The sequence below is a fragment of the Mixophyes fleayi genome, chromosome 8 (assembly GCF_038048845.1).
Source record: "Mixophyes fleayi isolate aMixFle1 chromosome 8, aMixFle1.hap1, whole genome shotgun sequence".
Taxonomy (NCBI): domain Eukaryota; kingdom Metazoa; phylum Chordata; class Amphibia; order Anura; family Limnodynastidae; genus Mixophyes; species Mixophyes fleayi.
In genome coordinates, this window is record NC_134409.1 from 41,331,310 (window position 1) to 41,348,051 (window position 16,742).

Here is a 16,742-nt window from a genome sequence, read left to right on the forward strand (position 1 = left end):
TGTTATCCTTGCCTTTCATTTTGTAAATGTGGATAAAAAGAAATCATATTAGAAGCCTAGCCCCAAGATCATTAGCATGCAAGGCCAGGGTTTTTCACATGTAAGGCCTAGAATTATCTGAGATTTGCATATCAGGGCGGAGCTTCTTAAGACACTAATTTTGGTATGAAACATACATATTCTGAAGCCTTCTAGCAGATGACGGGCTGTAATCCATCAGCGTTTAGCTATAAGCTTACATTAATAATATGGGACAAACGGTACAAATGCATCCTATAGCAATCAGTTACATGAGTGCTTTCATTAGTTTAACATGCATTACAGTGATCAAAGCTAATAACAGATTGATTGATATGGGTTGCAGAAAATTGGATTTGCACAAAGTTATTATAGAAGCCTTTGTGAACTGTAAGTTGTTGCAATTTTGTAGTATGTATAATTGAAAGCCTTAAAGTGGACCTATTAAACAAAACCTTAAAAAAAATATTTTTCATATATAAATATTTAAGGTAAATAAATTGTCCATCCTTATCCTGACTTTCAACTTTGATAAAAAAAAGGAAGAATTAAATGAACCTAAAATTATGGACATAGCACTGTATATGCTAGGCATAGTTACTTCTCTGCGCAGGCTAGCAGCAAACTTAGGGAGTTTGTCTGCTATTCCTTTGCCTACTCTCGGGCCATGATTCCCTGTGACTACATACCCCATCACCATTGATGTTAGACAGCCCTTGGCGTTAAGCCCCTCCCCTAAGCCATTATATGGTGAGAGAATTATTACACCTCAACTTCTGTGTTTAGAAAAAGGATTCTGAGTAAGAGAAGACAAACAATTGAACTGTATTAAAAAGAGTTACTAGCATCAAGACAGAAACTAGATCAAGGGGTATATTTACTAAACTGCGGGTTTGAAAAAGTGGAGATGTTGCCTATAGCAACCAATCAGATTCTAGCTGTCATTTGTTTAGTACATTCTACAAAATGACAGCTAGAATTTGATTGGTTGCTATAGGCAACATCTCCACTTTTTCAAACCCGCAGTTTAGTAAATCTAGCCCAAAGTCTTTAACATGAATTTTAAAGATTACATGTATGTGCCAATTATTTTTTTAGTAACATCACTGGCAATAATACCCCAGTGTATGGTCCAGAGGATCTGCTGTCTTTACCCTGAAAGTTGTTACCTAAATACTTGCAAGCCAAATCACACAAGGTCTCTTTCTCCATTGCCCCACAGTGAAAGTCCCAAGTAATTATGTGGAAATACCTTGGTTGTAAGTATTTGCCATTGTAATGCAGGCCTACTATATACAGATCTCGCCTAATTTGGTTGCTCTGACCACAATGACTCAATATTGCACAGTGTGTTGTGAGTCAGTTGGTGGTTGTGATCAAATTAGGAGTTGTTTTGAAGGTCAGCTAGCAATTTTTGCTTTTGTCCAGGTAGTAGGATGGTCACTCTGCAATCTGATGTCTGTCAACAATCATAAGTATATGTGCAAATATATCCTTAAAATGTGCGCCACAAATTAGCCAGAGATCCCATTGTTCTGTTCTTAGGCCAACCTACCAAAATACGCAGTGTGGACAAGAGTATCCTTTAAAGTCTTATGGTGTCCACCCACTGGCTGAGCATCGAGCCAAGCGAGAGGAATATTGTTCATTCAATAGTTTGCCTTTCGGATCGCAAGTCACGCGGCTGACACTTCCGCCTTCGCGGTAGCTTGCAATGGTCAAACACAGAGATTGATAGTCCTCTTCTGACCGCATTTATTGCCGTGCCCAACAATTAACCTATCATGTTTAATTAGGTTATCTGGCATCTCGGTCATTATGGGCACACAGACCCATACCTGGCTAAATGCTCAATATTGCAGCATGAGTGGCCAGCTTTAGCAACATAATGTGCCCGTCACGGGCCATCTTTTCCATTGGGCACGATGGGAAGCTGCCCGGGGGCCCCATAGGCACGGCTCTTAATGAGAATAAATAATCCTGCAAAAGAAAAAAAACCTGCAAAAAAAACCTACAAGGGTCACTGAGCAAGTACATCTATCTATCTCTCTATATATATATCTATATCTGTATCTGTATCCATCTATATATCTATATCTATATCTAGGGGCCCCGATGCACTGCTTTGCCCGGGGGCCCATAATGTTGTTAAGATGGCCCTGTGGCCATGGAAAAGAAGAAATAACATATTTTCATTCTGGTAAACAAATTAAACATAAAATAAGACATTGGTGTGGTGGAATGTTTTATTGTGAAGGCACCTTTCCTTACTCCTATTAAAATAAAATCAGAACACTGAAGTTGGGAACCTAAAACCTTTGGGACACACTTCTGCCCAGTGGGCTGACATTTGGAAAGATTTGTTCGAGGGGGTTTAAGTAGAAAACCTTTGGAATACAATAGGGAATGCCCATGTGATTTTAAAGAGGTTCTGCAGTATCTGTGGTATTTCAAGTAGCCTGTAGACAAAGACAGCCTCGTGGTAATTAATGGTGGTCTAAATGACACACGAGAGACTGCATATGACCCTCTGACAGCCAGCTGTAATGTGTTGCACTACCCTGCAGCACAGCAAAGGTTAATAATTTGTCTGCACCAGTCCAAGTGCTTCTCATTACTGCAACATGCTTCCTCCTTAGGAAAGGAGAAAAAAAAACTAATTGCCCGGAGTTTTCTGAATCTGATCTTGCAGGAGGCTTGTCATGTTCAAACTACTAATTTGCTGTCGCCACTTTATTGAAAATAGCCTGTAAGTTGTTATTAAATGTATCGACTGAACGACAGGGAGAGTAGTAAAAACTGCCCCTTAAGATGGCTTTTAATAGGAAGCCCGAGAAACAAATTTTGCAGCGGCATCGATTTGGACAGTTCAATCAAAACTCCATTTCAAAACTAATTAGTCTGAGGCCCGGGATCGCACGCTGACACGTTCCTGCAGAATGCTCAGGGTGGTGGGAGCGGGGGAGGGGAGCCCGGCACACGTGGTACCTCCGGACACCACAGCCTCTGGCTGCTAGGCCCCCTCATAAGAGCAAAACAGTAACTTATCCTGTTTAACTACTTCACTTTGTAACCATTATAGGACCTGTCTGTATTGAAATAACCACAAGGAGGACTACGACTCCCAAACGCAGCATTCGATGTTGTAGTCACACTGGATCCTTTTATTCGTATTTCAGCAAAAATCAGAAACCTACCTTGTCTAGTTTCTGCTGCCTTTTTTAATAGAACAGAAAATAGTTTTACAATGTCAGCACTGCTGGGAATATATCCTACGTAGTTGGCCAATGCAGTGCATTGTAGACCTAGCTCATGCCCCCTGTGCTCCTCCAGCTGTTGTGGAACTACAAGTGCCAGCATGCCCCACAGTTTAGCAAATCACGCTGGGACTTTCCATAATAGCCAGCAGACAACTGGTAGAACACATCTGTTCTAGTCCATGCTTAACCAACCTGTCACTTTTCAACTGCTGTGGAACTACAAGTCCCAGCATGGCATGCCAGCCATCAATGCTGATGGGATGTGCAGTTATATAACAGATGGGGAGCCACAAGCTGCACCTGTAGATCTGCAATCCTAAGGCTACGTATACACTGGCGTAAAAATTCTGTGTTTACGTTGCGTTTCTAATGCAAGTTAATCGGAGTAAACAAGTAAACGCATGAAAATATTCATTGCACCAAGTGAGACTACATATTTACGTGTGTTTAACTCGTTTTGCGGTATTTTTTTTTTTTTTTAAATACTTCTTCCATTCAAACGCGTCAGACGCACGTCAACATAGTTATAAACTTACATTCTTCTCAGTGGGAGTGCATTGTAGACTCAATGAGATGTACCTACCTATGCATTTGGTTCAACAAGACGAAAGCTTCTATTTTGCAGTCTTAAAAGAAAAAAATGCAGCTTTATCTAAATGCAGACTGAACGCATACTGAACGCCTACATAAACCTGATGCGGTTTTATATGCTTTTTACTTGATTCGTAACATGCAATAAAAACACTTTTATTGCATGTTACATGTTCGTTTGTTGTTATTGCACAAACAGGGAGAATGCCTATAAATGCTCCTGAACCACTACTTACAGAAAAAGACCTCTGAAACTAAACTATAATGTTGCCTTAAATGAAAGAACGAATATATTTCACAGAGATATATGTAAAAGTTCTAGAACTAAAGTTTGACATAGGATGGACATTTGGTATGTAGCAGAGTGCAAGCTACTGTTATCTGTTATCAGTCTATTATGTCTGACCTTTAATAGACTATTGTGCATAGGAGCAAAAACAAAAAAACTTTTCCCACCATCACGGTTATATCCAAATTAGTTTATATAAATTTGTGAAGGTTATTACTATCACTTATATAAAGGCACAATGTATGTGAGGTATTCTGGTCTCTAACAGCAAAACTACTTCATTGTGGCATTTAAATTGACAAAAATTTTGAAATGCATTACAGTAGGATGACAAGTTCTTATTTCAATAATGATCCACCTACTATTTACTAGTTTATTACATACACATTTTATCGGCACCATTTCCTGACTAGTTGAGAATAATCAGTTTTTTTTGTGTCTGGAACACAGGAAGACCAAATGACTGGTCCAAATGTGCATGTGGCTGATGTAGGGACATGTGCTTCTAGCAAGTCTCAGTTTTATTGTTCTACAATCAGAACTTGGCTACATGACTTGGGGCTAGATTTACTAAGCTGCGGGTTTGAAAAAGTGGGGATGTTGCCTATAGCAACCAATCAGATTCTAGCTGTCATTTTGTAGAAAGTACTAAATAAATGACAGCTAGAATCTGATTGGTTTGGTTTTAGGTGGTTTAATTCCAAACAGGGAATTTAGGATTCCAATAACTAAATTAATTTGCTGATATCAGAGGGGTTATACAAAACTGGGCAACTCCAAAATTTAATTAGAATATAGAGTACTTTTAGATTGTCCCACTATAACAATATGTGTTACGTATGTTTGGAAATGGTACAAGAACAGTTTTATTGCCTGCAGGGCACAGGCTGGATTTTCAACATGTAATCCTGTATTAACAGGTTAGCTTTTAGTAAGAAATGTGATGAAAGCGAATGGATCAAGTAGATGCATTTTGGTTAATACTGGAATTGCTTACCACATATATCACTGCAATGAAGTAGGTATCATGAACATCGCAGGTTGGTGTGCTTTACACGTACTTTGAAAATAAAGTTTCAACCTAAACCACTTGAATATAACTTGTTCAGTGTTACGTTGCTAAAATGCAAACAAATGCAACTCAAACACAGCTGTCATAACATATTACATATAAAATCGTCTTCAGTGTTGTTTAGAATTCATTAGAAGCTATTAAAATGCCATCTTTTTTTTCCCACAGTTGTCAGTTTGTCACTTAATTGAATCATTGGACCTATATAAGCAAGTTTGTAAGCCACATTAAACTTATGCAGGATGGCTTTCTGCATGATGCTACAGTCAATTTGTCTCATGTTGATGCATCATTCATCAGGCCTTAGACCTTTTTAGACAGAAAAGCTAAATTTAAGACTAGCTAATATACTGGTTGCTCTTGGCTGATTTTTCAACAATAAAAGTTAATTTATACCGTAACATGCGTAAGGTCATCTGGTAACAGTAGGATTCTAAAAACACGAGTAAATGTTGTTGATCATTACAGCTTCTTCGTGGAATAAAGGGCACATAACTTTTCCTTCCCTTCGTCTGTTAGACTATCCATTCTGAAAGATTTTGTTTTCCAGTTGAAGGGAAATATTTTGCTCGAAATAACTGTCTGTTATTTTAAGGCTATTATAAATACAATAGTAGAAAACATTACAGAGCAGAGAAATTAAACATGAAAAAACCCTAATGTTTATGCAAACCTTTAGATTTTGTGACCAGAATAGTGATTTGGGGGTATATTTTCTAAACCGCGGTTCCGACGAACTACAGATTCTCTGCAATCTCCCGTCATTTTTTAAAAACAGCAATTTTATTAAAAGACAAAACCGATGGGTTTTATCATTAATAAAGTGACAGTTTAAAAAAAACCCAAAAAAACCAGGAATGTGCCAAGAATTTCCCCTACGCATCCCTTAGTGCGTATGGGAAAATAACCTTTTACACTAGACCTTCAGTCTACAATAATTTGCCACCAGGCAGAGAGAGACCAAAGCTGTGTACACGCTTCAGGTTTTTCATCCAATTATTGTGCCGACCACACTATAAACGACCGCTTGGTAAGATATCGCAGTAGTGTGTACACTCCCACAATCATGCTTTATCATAACAAAGCACATCGTATCGTTTCATTTGGTTTTATAAACTCCCACAATCCTCTACTAATCTCTTTCTAAACAATAATATAGTAAGAATTTATATTAAGAAAACAAAAAAGCGTTAGAAATTCATTAGTTGCATGATGGAGCCCCCTCCTCCTCTAAAAAATATAATAAAATAAAAGGGCAGCTTTGTCACCCTGAAGTAGATGGCTCCTCTAAATATCTCCCTCAGCGAATGATTGTTTTGGTGTTACCCTGTTATAGCACAAGCCTCTGGAGGGCGATAAAAGCCTAGGACCAATGCAGACTGTCCATAACTTATGGAACTCATTTTAGAGTTGTCCTGACCACGTTCTCCAGGGCGTTCGCTCAGTGTTTGTGTTGTGTGCAGTTCTTTATTACCAGCCTTTGATTGAAACTCTATACATTTAAAAAGTCAATTCCTGTTTAGCAAAAGAAATAATTCACCATCACATAATTGGCCAAAAATTGCTTTCTGAATGCCACTTCAGTTCCAATAGTATATGAATTTTCCTATAAAGCAACTAAAATATAAAATAAAAATGTGTAAATCATACCTACCCAACAAGAGACTTTGTTTTGCATACACATTTAAGAAGAGAAGTGCCACACCTGCAAATTATACTTGTCATCTGTTACATAATCAATGACATAGCCTTCGGCCAATGTACTATATTTCCAGTGATTGGTCGATGCTTATCTTAGCAGTAATTTTAGCTCATTCGTTCCAGCCCATGTTGCTTCAGAGTTCAAAAAAATTATGCATGTTTTTTTTTGTGTGTTGTTTTTTTTAAATTCCTTAGTGAATTAGTCTAGCGAATTGTGTTATTCTGTAAACTTCAATATGGTGATATGCATTAAAACAACCAGCTGATATCTTGCCGGGCATCTGAAGGGAGCTGGACTATAAATGACATCTACCCAGTGAAAAACGACATAGATAAAAAAGTTATATAACAATATGTCTGAACATAATAAAGTACAGAAAGGAAGGCAACCTGTAGCTCGGAAGCGTTTGTGGAACTACATGTTTCTGCATGCCTTGCTAATACTTGAAGTGCCCCAATCACTTGAGAGCCAGATGTATTTGAAGGCGACTGTCTAAAACGAGGGGCAGCAACATGTACGTTATACCCCTGCCCCAAATACCATTATTTACAGTTGGTGGCTGCTAATTAGAGCAAGCTAAAATTTAGGGTTTAAACTGGATTGTGATAAAGCAGAAAGGTCACTCACTAATAATGTTAATCATGTGGCACACCTTTACCACAGGTCCATAATCAGCGATCGCTTCCATATTAAACAGAATGTCGGCACATGCAGTTATTAGGCAGACAGGACAGTTTTTACTTGGTGGACCATAGAACAACCCTTAGTGCTTTTAAAACAGGGTTTCTGTTGTACTTCTCATGTTGTCTTCACTCCTTTGTACAAAACAACCACCCAAGACCATATTGGCTACAAAATACAATACTGCCTATTGTTCTCTTTTAATTGCCTGGATGTTGGTTATCAGTCTTAGCCCATGAAGGTCATTTGTAGGTCAAACCCAATTTCCCTAATGTTGTCCAGTATGATATGTTTGCGTTTCCCTTTCTCACGCTCCCTTACATAAGATTGGTCAATTTGCTTTCATGGGAATGCTCACATCAGTTTGTATGGTAGGAATATTTAATTATATCATTTTCTGGAAATTGAAAAATCTCAGTGAATGTAAACCCTTGTAAATTAAGAGAAGTAATTGCTTTTCACTTTGAGCCAAGAAAGAAGGCAACTATGTAACTATAGCCTTTTCTAAAAACTTGTTTTCACAGTTTCTACGAGGCAGGAGAGTTAATTATCTAACCAGGGATTGTGCAGGACAGTGTTTGATTTAAAAGGCTCGAGGCTTTAGGTGCTCAATTAAGTAGCTATCAGTCTCAGTCTGGACTTTAATGGGCTAGCCCCCCTCCTCTTCAACTCTAGCTATGGGGGGGTGGATACACCCCAGGTCAGGCTAATTAAAGCCAGGGGACTCCTTAATTGTGATGACAGAAATGGTTTCAGTTTCCTCTGTTAAGGTCTTCAGACTAGAGGAGATCGTTAATATTTTAGCATTTGGGGAACACAATCAATCACAAAACAGCAAGATGTGCCTAATATAGTGAGACCATTTACAATTACAGGCAGATCATTGTTCTGAATGTTAGATCTGACATAAGAGATTGCTTACAAATAAATATTTTATTTAAATGATCTGGACTGGTTGGTGTTACTGGATCTCATGGAATCGACAGATATAGCTGGAGTTAAAGCACTAGAGGAGACAGACTAGAGTGTTTGTTCTTCTAGTGGCACCAAGATCTAATAAATGTCAATTGAGAAGTGCACTGCATTACTTCTTCAGTACAATTATATGCGATATATTAAAGGGGTAATAATGCAAAACATGAAAAGTAGCCCTATTTACACTAAACAAATAGAGATAGCAATATATATTTATCTCTATCTATTGTTCATTCTAGTGTCAGCCAACACCCTGGAATTGGGTTTTTACAAGATTGGAGAAAAAATAAATATTCTATATGCTTAGGCAACCTGTGGCTCTCCCACTGTTGTGGGAGCGAGCACCAGAATAAGGGTCGTCCACACATGGCTTTAAAGAAGATTGCAAAACAGCATCCATATACACACCTACCAAAGCTCTTGCCAGCTTCATCAGCAATTTAATTTATATTACATAGGAGATGTGCTTTGAAGAAAACTAGCTTTTGCATACATTAATTCCTATTAAAATTTGATTGCAGTTAACAGCCCTTTAAAATAGTAAAGAGATCAGTTTACCATCCCCGCCTTATAACAAATATACATTTCCCAACGTTAATACATACATTGATCTTCTCTGGTGCCGTTACAACCATTCTTAAAATAACATTAATGCAATGGTGCTAGCGGTTTGGGATAATTTATGGTCTTCAAGGTCATATGCATTATTTCATTTTTTTATATTAAACTCTGTTCTTTACCATTAACTGTTTCCTAAGCAATTATGTGCCTCTCCCCGTTTTCATTTAAGTCCCTTCTGCAGAGGAGTACAATACATTAACCTTCAGCTCTCCAGGGGTTAATGGGAGGTGTATTAAATGCTACAAAGTGATGCCAAAAGCCAAGTCCATTAAAGGTACTTCATACTAACTGGATACCAAGGCACCTTAAAAGGTCTAGGAGCTATTGATACTTAGAAAAGGGCTGTGCATAATGGCTGCAGCTACATTAGAGAAGAGAAGGAGAAAAAAAAAAAATCTGCCAAATTACGCTTGGTTAATTCAGAGTAACATATCTGCCCCCAAGTGAATTGGAGGCCTTGAATTAATTCTGTTATGACAAATCAAGATAAACGTTCCCCCTAAATTGCATGCGATTTAATTAATTTTTGAGATCCAGTTTTTTCCCCTCTCTCCCAGCTAATAGTTCACATGCTCCTGCGCTGTCATTGTGCTTGAGTGGGCAGACTTCAAAGTGATATTAAATAACCAACTATTAGATTTACCTAGCACGTCCTATTGGAAAAACGCCATTTAATTACCTAGCCTGTTCAATTAAAGGGACAGCATTCCCTGCATATAGCAGCTTGCTGTTGATTACCAGGGAAATTAACTCTCTGCATGATGTCTCTTGGATTCCTTCTAAACCATAGCGAAGGAAAAGGAGGGGCTTGGGGGAAGCTACCAGACTTATTCCAGCAATTACAGTGAAGACCACTATCTAAACTAGGATTTAGGAGTAGGGGCGCCAGAGACTGTCGATAGAAACCTTTAACTCTCATAGCAAATTAAAATTCTGTTACTCATTTATCCAGGGGTGTCTAAAGCCAACCTTAGGGGACAATAACCACGTAGAGATTTCTCAACATTAATATAACTTTGCTATTTAGGAACGAGGGTTTGTATATTACCTATTGACAGCGGCTACAAGTTCATTTCTAGTTGAAAGTCATGTGAGCTGCTGGTGTCCATGGCTAGCTGTAAATAGCACATTAGGCTCCCGTTACCGATTAAGGGTTAAAGCAGAAACTCTCCTGCAAACATTGTTTGGACAATAACACAACATGCATTAAACTGTCATTCCCTATGTGACTTATCAACCAAGGATAATCGATGGCAAAAGGCCGTCAATAGAACCCTATTGTACTGCAGAAATGCAGGTGAACCGCTGAACCTCTACTATCCTATTTTAAATCTTGTTGGCTAATGCAATGTACGGTTACACGGCAGCTATGCTTAGAGTTGTGCAGAATCGAAAGATTCTGTAATCACATCAATGTCTCCAAATCCTTTTAATGTTTCCCAGTGATCAGACTCTGGCCCTTTAACAGTCTGAATCCTCAGCCCTGGTTAATAATCCCCTCTCTTACAGGCCAATTTTGTTAATTAAATGTTTTGTTTGCGATGCAGCTCTCATTCATTTCGGACACGTCATTCCGAGCAGATCTAAGCCAGGGCCCAGATCTCATTAGATAAAACCTATCAGGACTAAAAGAAAATGGAGGAGTCACTAATTAAAGCTTTTAATTGTGTGTATTCACTGTCAGGCTGTTTTATCTCGAATCTATGATTGTAAGCTGCATGTCAGTCTCCCACCAAAAGCACTTTCATTAATGGAAGAGGTGGATTCCGCCTGCCCCCCCCCACCCCCATGCTTAAAATGAAGGGGACAGCTGAAGCACTTTGTTTGGTCTTACTCAGAAGGTGCATTTCAAAGACACAATCATATATATCTTTACATCAAACTCTCCAAAGACATTCAGTCCAGCCGTTACCTTTGTTCTTAGCCACTTTGGCAGACAATCCACCATTAATGCCAAAACTCCTGATGTGACGTTTCATCACTGTAGCTAACAGCACCAGAGCCACTATTATAGCGTATCTCTGCCCTATCCATTTATAGGAAACTTCATTAGTAAAATATATACCCTGTAGCACAGATTAAATAAATGATTGTACACTACTGAATTCAAGTATACTCTATATACCATACAGGTGAACTAATACACCATTCCTGATCAAGCTTAGCACCTAATTTAGCTGTCAAACCCCAGTCATTCCACTGGCATGTCCTATTGAGGAATATATATATATATATATATATATATACACACACACACGTCTGATGACTATGCCCAGAGGATAGTACCGCACAGAAACTCTAATTAGTAATAACCAGGAGTTACTTTTTGCTTAATGGTGTTTATTGTCAGATACAGCTGCAGCATAGGAGTGCATCGGGACAGTGGTGTCATTTTTTCCACTTCAAACAAATGGCTCTCTTCCCCATGTTCTGCTCAATTTAATTAAAATTATGTCAACCTTACAGTAGCTCTTGCAGACACACAGAAGTACAGAATGGGCACTGGTTTGTTAAAACATGTGCTGGTTTTCTAACATTTAAGTCAGTAAAAAAAAAAAAAAACACTTAGTGAAATTAATGTTGCAATCCCTCAATGGCCTTTTCACCAGCATATTACTTCTATTTAGCTGATTGAGGGCACTGGGGTTCTGCAGGACATAGGTTGTATTATCTGGACTCCATCACTTTAAAACTAAATGAGTTCTAAAGTGTTCTTAAATTCAACCTATGGCATAGATAAATGCTTTTACAATTAGAACAAAAAAATAACGAATCTTGTTACAGGCAATTTGAGCAGTTTCTATCAGAAAAAATACATGTTACCCCTGTAATGTACATGTATACACACATCAATAACACACTAACACCCCTTTTTTAAAGGATAATATTTTTATACTTTTATTTCAGCCCCATATTTGGTTATTTATGGAGGAGTTAAAGGAATCCTGAATAGGACATATTTTAGAAGTACCAGGCATCCAGGTGCATCAGTGTATTAAACCGTTCACTTACATTAAATATGTAATCCTTCAAATGCCTTTCAGTTTAATGACTTAAGAAGCTTGGTTTCACCTGGAAAGATCATACAGGCACACTATCTTATTGATTCCCATCTTTAAAATGACATTAGGAAGTATGATGGACATCTAATTAATCTGTGCACACATCTTGCACAATTAATGGGTTATTACTTTGGATGATTACATCCAGAACTCAGGAAATGGATCATTGTCTTAAGGAAGGGAATGCAAAGATGCCTAAACCAGTTTGGTAATTAGTATATTCAGCATGTCCAGTCATGTGTGAAGTTGAAACTATGTACAGATAAAATCATGCAATATTTAACTTATTTCATAAGGATCCTTAGCATAGAACGTCATCGCATGTTTTGGCTCACATAGTACGTTATGCACAAATGTTATTTTCTAGCAAAAAAAATGGATAGTAAACATCAGATACCTGGCATATTTGGGCTATTAAAATAAGAGACTTATTATAGTAGGTTAATAGACACAAACCTAATGTAGTCATTTCTGCAGAGAATCATCCCACTCTTCGTATAACATGAGGTGCCAATCTCCCCAAGTTGAGCTTGACAGCAGGAGCACTTAAGACATCTACTGTGCCAGTAGCTGTCCATGGCATAGAGCAAGAACCGATCTGCGATCTTTCCTCCACACCCAGCACATCTTTTCCAGGAGAGGGTGCTAGCAGTCACCGGAGGAGGCTGGGCACTACTACCTGGGTTCACCATGGTCTAAGAAAAGATGAGAGAAAAATAAAAAGAAGTTATTCTAGATTTTGCTCAACTTTCTGAGTCAGGTTTTTAAAAACAGTAGCAAATTGCTAGACCCGGCTAATTAATGGAGAACCCCAAGTGCTTGTTTATTTTGTTTAGGGTCAGTGATCTCTCCCTCAGAGGTGCCACTAGCCACCAGATCTCTTTACTGATAACTTCAGACACTTGCATGGACTGTCAGGACCTCAGAAGAAAACCTACTTTAAATATTATCCTTGAAATGTCAAGCAAGGTTGATGATTCAGGGTTGACACAAAGGCAAATTTTTATATCAAGCGGAGTGGTACTGTGTTTGCTGAAGATAAAGTCACAGATAATTAGAGTAAAAGGAGATACCTTTATTGGGTTACTAAAGAGGATTAAAGTGCAAGCTATTAAAACCATTTAGGTCTCTTGTCTATGGCAGGTCATGTCCAAACAAAACAGCTTTAACAAATTCATCTCCATGCATGCAGAGAATGGGGTAAAAACTTGTTGGTCCAGTTTTTTCAGATTTAAGCAAATTATTCTTTGTCATGCTTGCTGCTCTAATCAGTTTCTTATTCTTGTCAGATCAGCTGAAATCTCATCTGATTTCAAGGCAATCAATGACTGTCTGAATTAGGAGCAAATAAACAGAGCTGAACTTTGGGAAGCCCAGTTACCTGACTAAACGAAACAACAGTTGTCTCACTAATCTGTCCTTGATCAGTAATTTAAATGCAATGAATCCACACCTTCAAAGAAAAGTCTCCGTTGACAAATAGAAGTCAGAAAAAACATACAACTGACACTGAGGATACAGTCTGAATTTAACAACAATCTGAATGACAACACAATTGCAAAAGGTAGAACAAAGTATCTTCCTATGTGTATTTAGCAGGCATGGCACTTTCTGCCAGGGGTAGACTGGTTCCAAGTGGTCACTTGTCCACTATACCAGGTTGACCATAATAATTTGGACCATTATTAGAAACAAGACTAGACAAATCCCCAAAACCATGTAGCCATAGCACTTAAAACTTTATTGTTGATGTCAACTCCTGAAAAGGTCCATCTGATTTCAGAATTTTAACCACCCCTATTTAGTGGGTCACTGGACCAAAAGATAAACAAACCTCTTGGACAGCAGTGCACTGTACAATTCTAAAGAGGCGTTGCAGCAGCTGAGGTTTCAACTCTGTATGTGTAAAGCGATAATGGTTTTAAAGTCCAGTAAGGATTCCATGTCCTTGTACGTGATGAATGTACACATATATACTGTGCAATACAAATGTTATTTCTATATAAAGTTTGCAGACAAGGAAGTTGGTGGCAGTAGTATTCTAAGACATTTTGCAAAGGACAGTAAATAAACCACATAATCTGCCATAATCAGAACTGTACCTATTAAGCTGTAACAAAACACTAGGACTTGGGAAACGGAACCACTCTAAAAGCCATTATCTTCGTGTACCCGAATGCATCATACCTTTATGTAAATTGATTTATCTGATGCATTACTCAACGAATGGCTTTTGGTAACAATTTCATCTCCAACCCCTAAATGAATCTGCATTTCCTGCCCAGAGTCTACCAAGTGTTTTCAGCAATTTTTTTTTTTAATCATCTTCGCTTCAAATTTCTTTAGGGAGGACGGTCTATGACCTGCCCCAATCCTGGTTGAAAGGTAAATAAAAAATAAATAAATGAAACGTGACACTTTGCCAGGCATCCAGTAACCACATTAAGTAAAGCTCTTAAAGACAAGCAATACCTTAATGCTGATTAAATCTACTAGAGATGAATCCTGCTGTACTGACCAGAAAGGACTCAAGATAACTTATAGGGAGGGTTCTCATCAAGTTTCATTGCAGTTGAGGAAATAAAAACCTTTTAACTTTAATAGAGCTGCTACATAAATTATATAGCCAGACAATTTAGGGAATGTAAGAGGAAGCCAGTAGTGGCAGCTAGAGGCAAAAGCAACGTCTCTTGTTTAATGGAGATCTCTGATGAGGAGGGGAGGAGGGTAATTTGTAATACAAAAACTAGTTTCTTAATTCAAAGCTGTGTTTTAATTAGGCAAGTCACTAGATTCTCAGTTCAGAGACACAAAGACTAGTTCAGTTCACTTTGATCTTTCTGCCACTGTTTCTTATAAAAGGAGAAAAGGGTTTCCCAGTTCTCCCGTCTAAGAAAGGAATGCGGGTGGCGATCTCCCAATTTACAATCAAGCCAGGGAATCCTTTCCATAGGAAATAGGAGAGATGAAGGGTTGGGGAGGAAAGCATTATTCTTGTAAAGCGATTTATCTAATCGGAGCTTTTAGACATCGTCGTTTCTATGAAGGGCATTCATATTCCAGAATTTTAGAACTGCTTAGTGTCCTAGAACAGCGTCTGCAGGGGCAGCCAGGACTCTCGGGAGCAAGTGCAAGTGGCCGATCCCTACAAACTGCAGTTCAGCTGCTAATATCCTCTATATAGGTGGGTTTATGGGAACTGGGCATAACGCCCGTATAGGAGAGGAACAGAATGTTTGCTGCTACCGAAGTGCGCATTCAATAGCCTAGAAACTCTCACAGGCTTACCTTTGCCGTCGTTTCGTATGCAGTCGCCCGGTTCAGTGGGTATGTACAGTAATCTTGAATTCACAGGTCCAGTAGTTGTTGCTGTAAGTAAAGCTGCTCTTGCGATCCGAGATGCAGTTAGTTCCCCCCAAGCACAGATCCTCGCTCTCCCCTCTGGTACCCACCCGCAAGTTTGCTTCCGATCGCAGATCAACTCCTGGATATCTCCTCTTTAACTGCACAGGGAAGAGAACGTGAAGCTTTCAGTGCAATCTGGGATAAGAGCAGGGAGTCCCTTGGGTGAATGGGAGGTCAAGTCGCCCAGCCTGTAGTGTACGTATAAGAAATAGGCTATTGCAGATGGCAAGCAGAAGAAGCTGGGAGGCCCAGGGTTGCTTGCTGCTCACTGTGAGATCTCTGTTCTCTCCCTCTCTCTCTCTCTCTCTCTCTAGCCTGACATGTGTTACTGACGGAGCAAAACCCAGCACTGCTGCCGAGCTGGCTCCTCCCAGCCCAATCCCCTTTCTGATTGTTCAGGCGGAATAATAAAATGAGCCAAGGGAAGGCCAGAGCCTGAGACAGGGGGCGGGCCAGGGAGCATTGCAATAGGATGATGGATATATCAGGTGGAAGTACTCTTTTTCCAAGGGGATTTTTTTTGTCATTTTAATTAAGGGTGCATAGGAAGATCTAGAGTCCGGAGAACACATCCGAGCTGCGTCTGACAACATTTAGTCTTGTCACCAAATGACCGTGAAAGCTTTGCAGCTACCACTTTGGCAGCCATATGGTTAAAGAAGAAGTTACGAACTAACTAATTATCCATCCCCTCATTTAATATTTTTTTTTGCGTTGTGTAATCCAGGACATGTGTGATTAGGTAAAAGCTGAAACTGCCGGAATGCCGGAACGCTGGAATGAGGCAGTTTACTGAAGCGCCCTCTGCTGCTTGGTGTCTTGAGTGAAGCTTGCTGTGATTTCTCTCCCTGTATAGTGCATTCTATTCTGCTACACAGATATGTTCTCTGTAATATGTGGAACAACTATTCCACATATTATATTGCACATATATTGTATTGTGTCTATGTATGTGTGTGTGTATATATATATATATATATATATATATATATATATATATACATACACACACACATCTTATATGTATATATATTTCTGTAAATCGTAGCTATATATTCTAGTTATC

The 16,742-nt window shown here is 38.8% G+C and overlaps 1 protein-coding gene across 1 annotated transcript in view; it reads right to left on the bottom strand.

Annotated features, from left to right (window-relative positions):
• The window catches only part of LMO4 (LIM domain only 4), a 30,198-nt gene extending 14,149 nt beyond the window's left edge, over positions 1–16,049 (bottom strand). Inside the window, exons 1-2 of the mRNA XM_075182424.1 lie at positions 15,560–16,049; positions 12,728–12,966 (exon numbers count right to left, since the gene is read on the bottom strand). Of these exons, the coding sequence (XP_075038525.1) occupies positions 12,728–12,963 (236 nt within the window). The 5' untranslated portion in view covers positions 12,964–12,966; positions 15,560–16,049. The remainder of the gene's footprint in view (positions 1–12,727; positions 12,967–15,559) is intronic.
• Between the last annotated feature and the right edge of the window lie 693 nt (positions 16,050–16,742).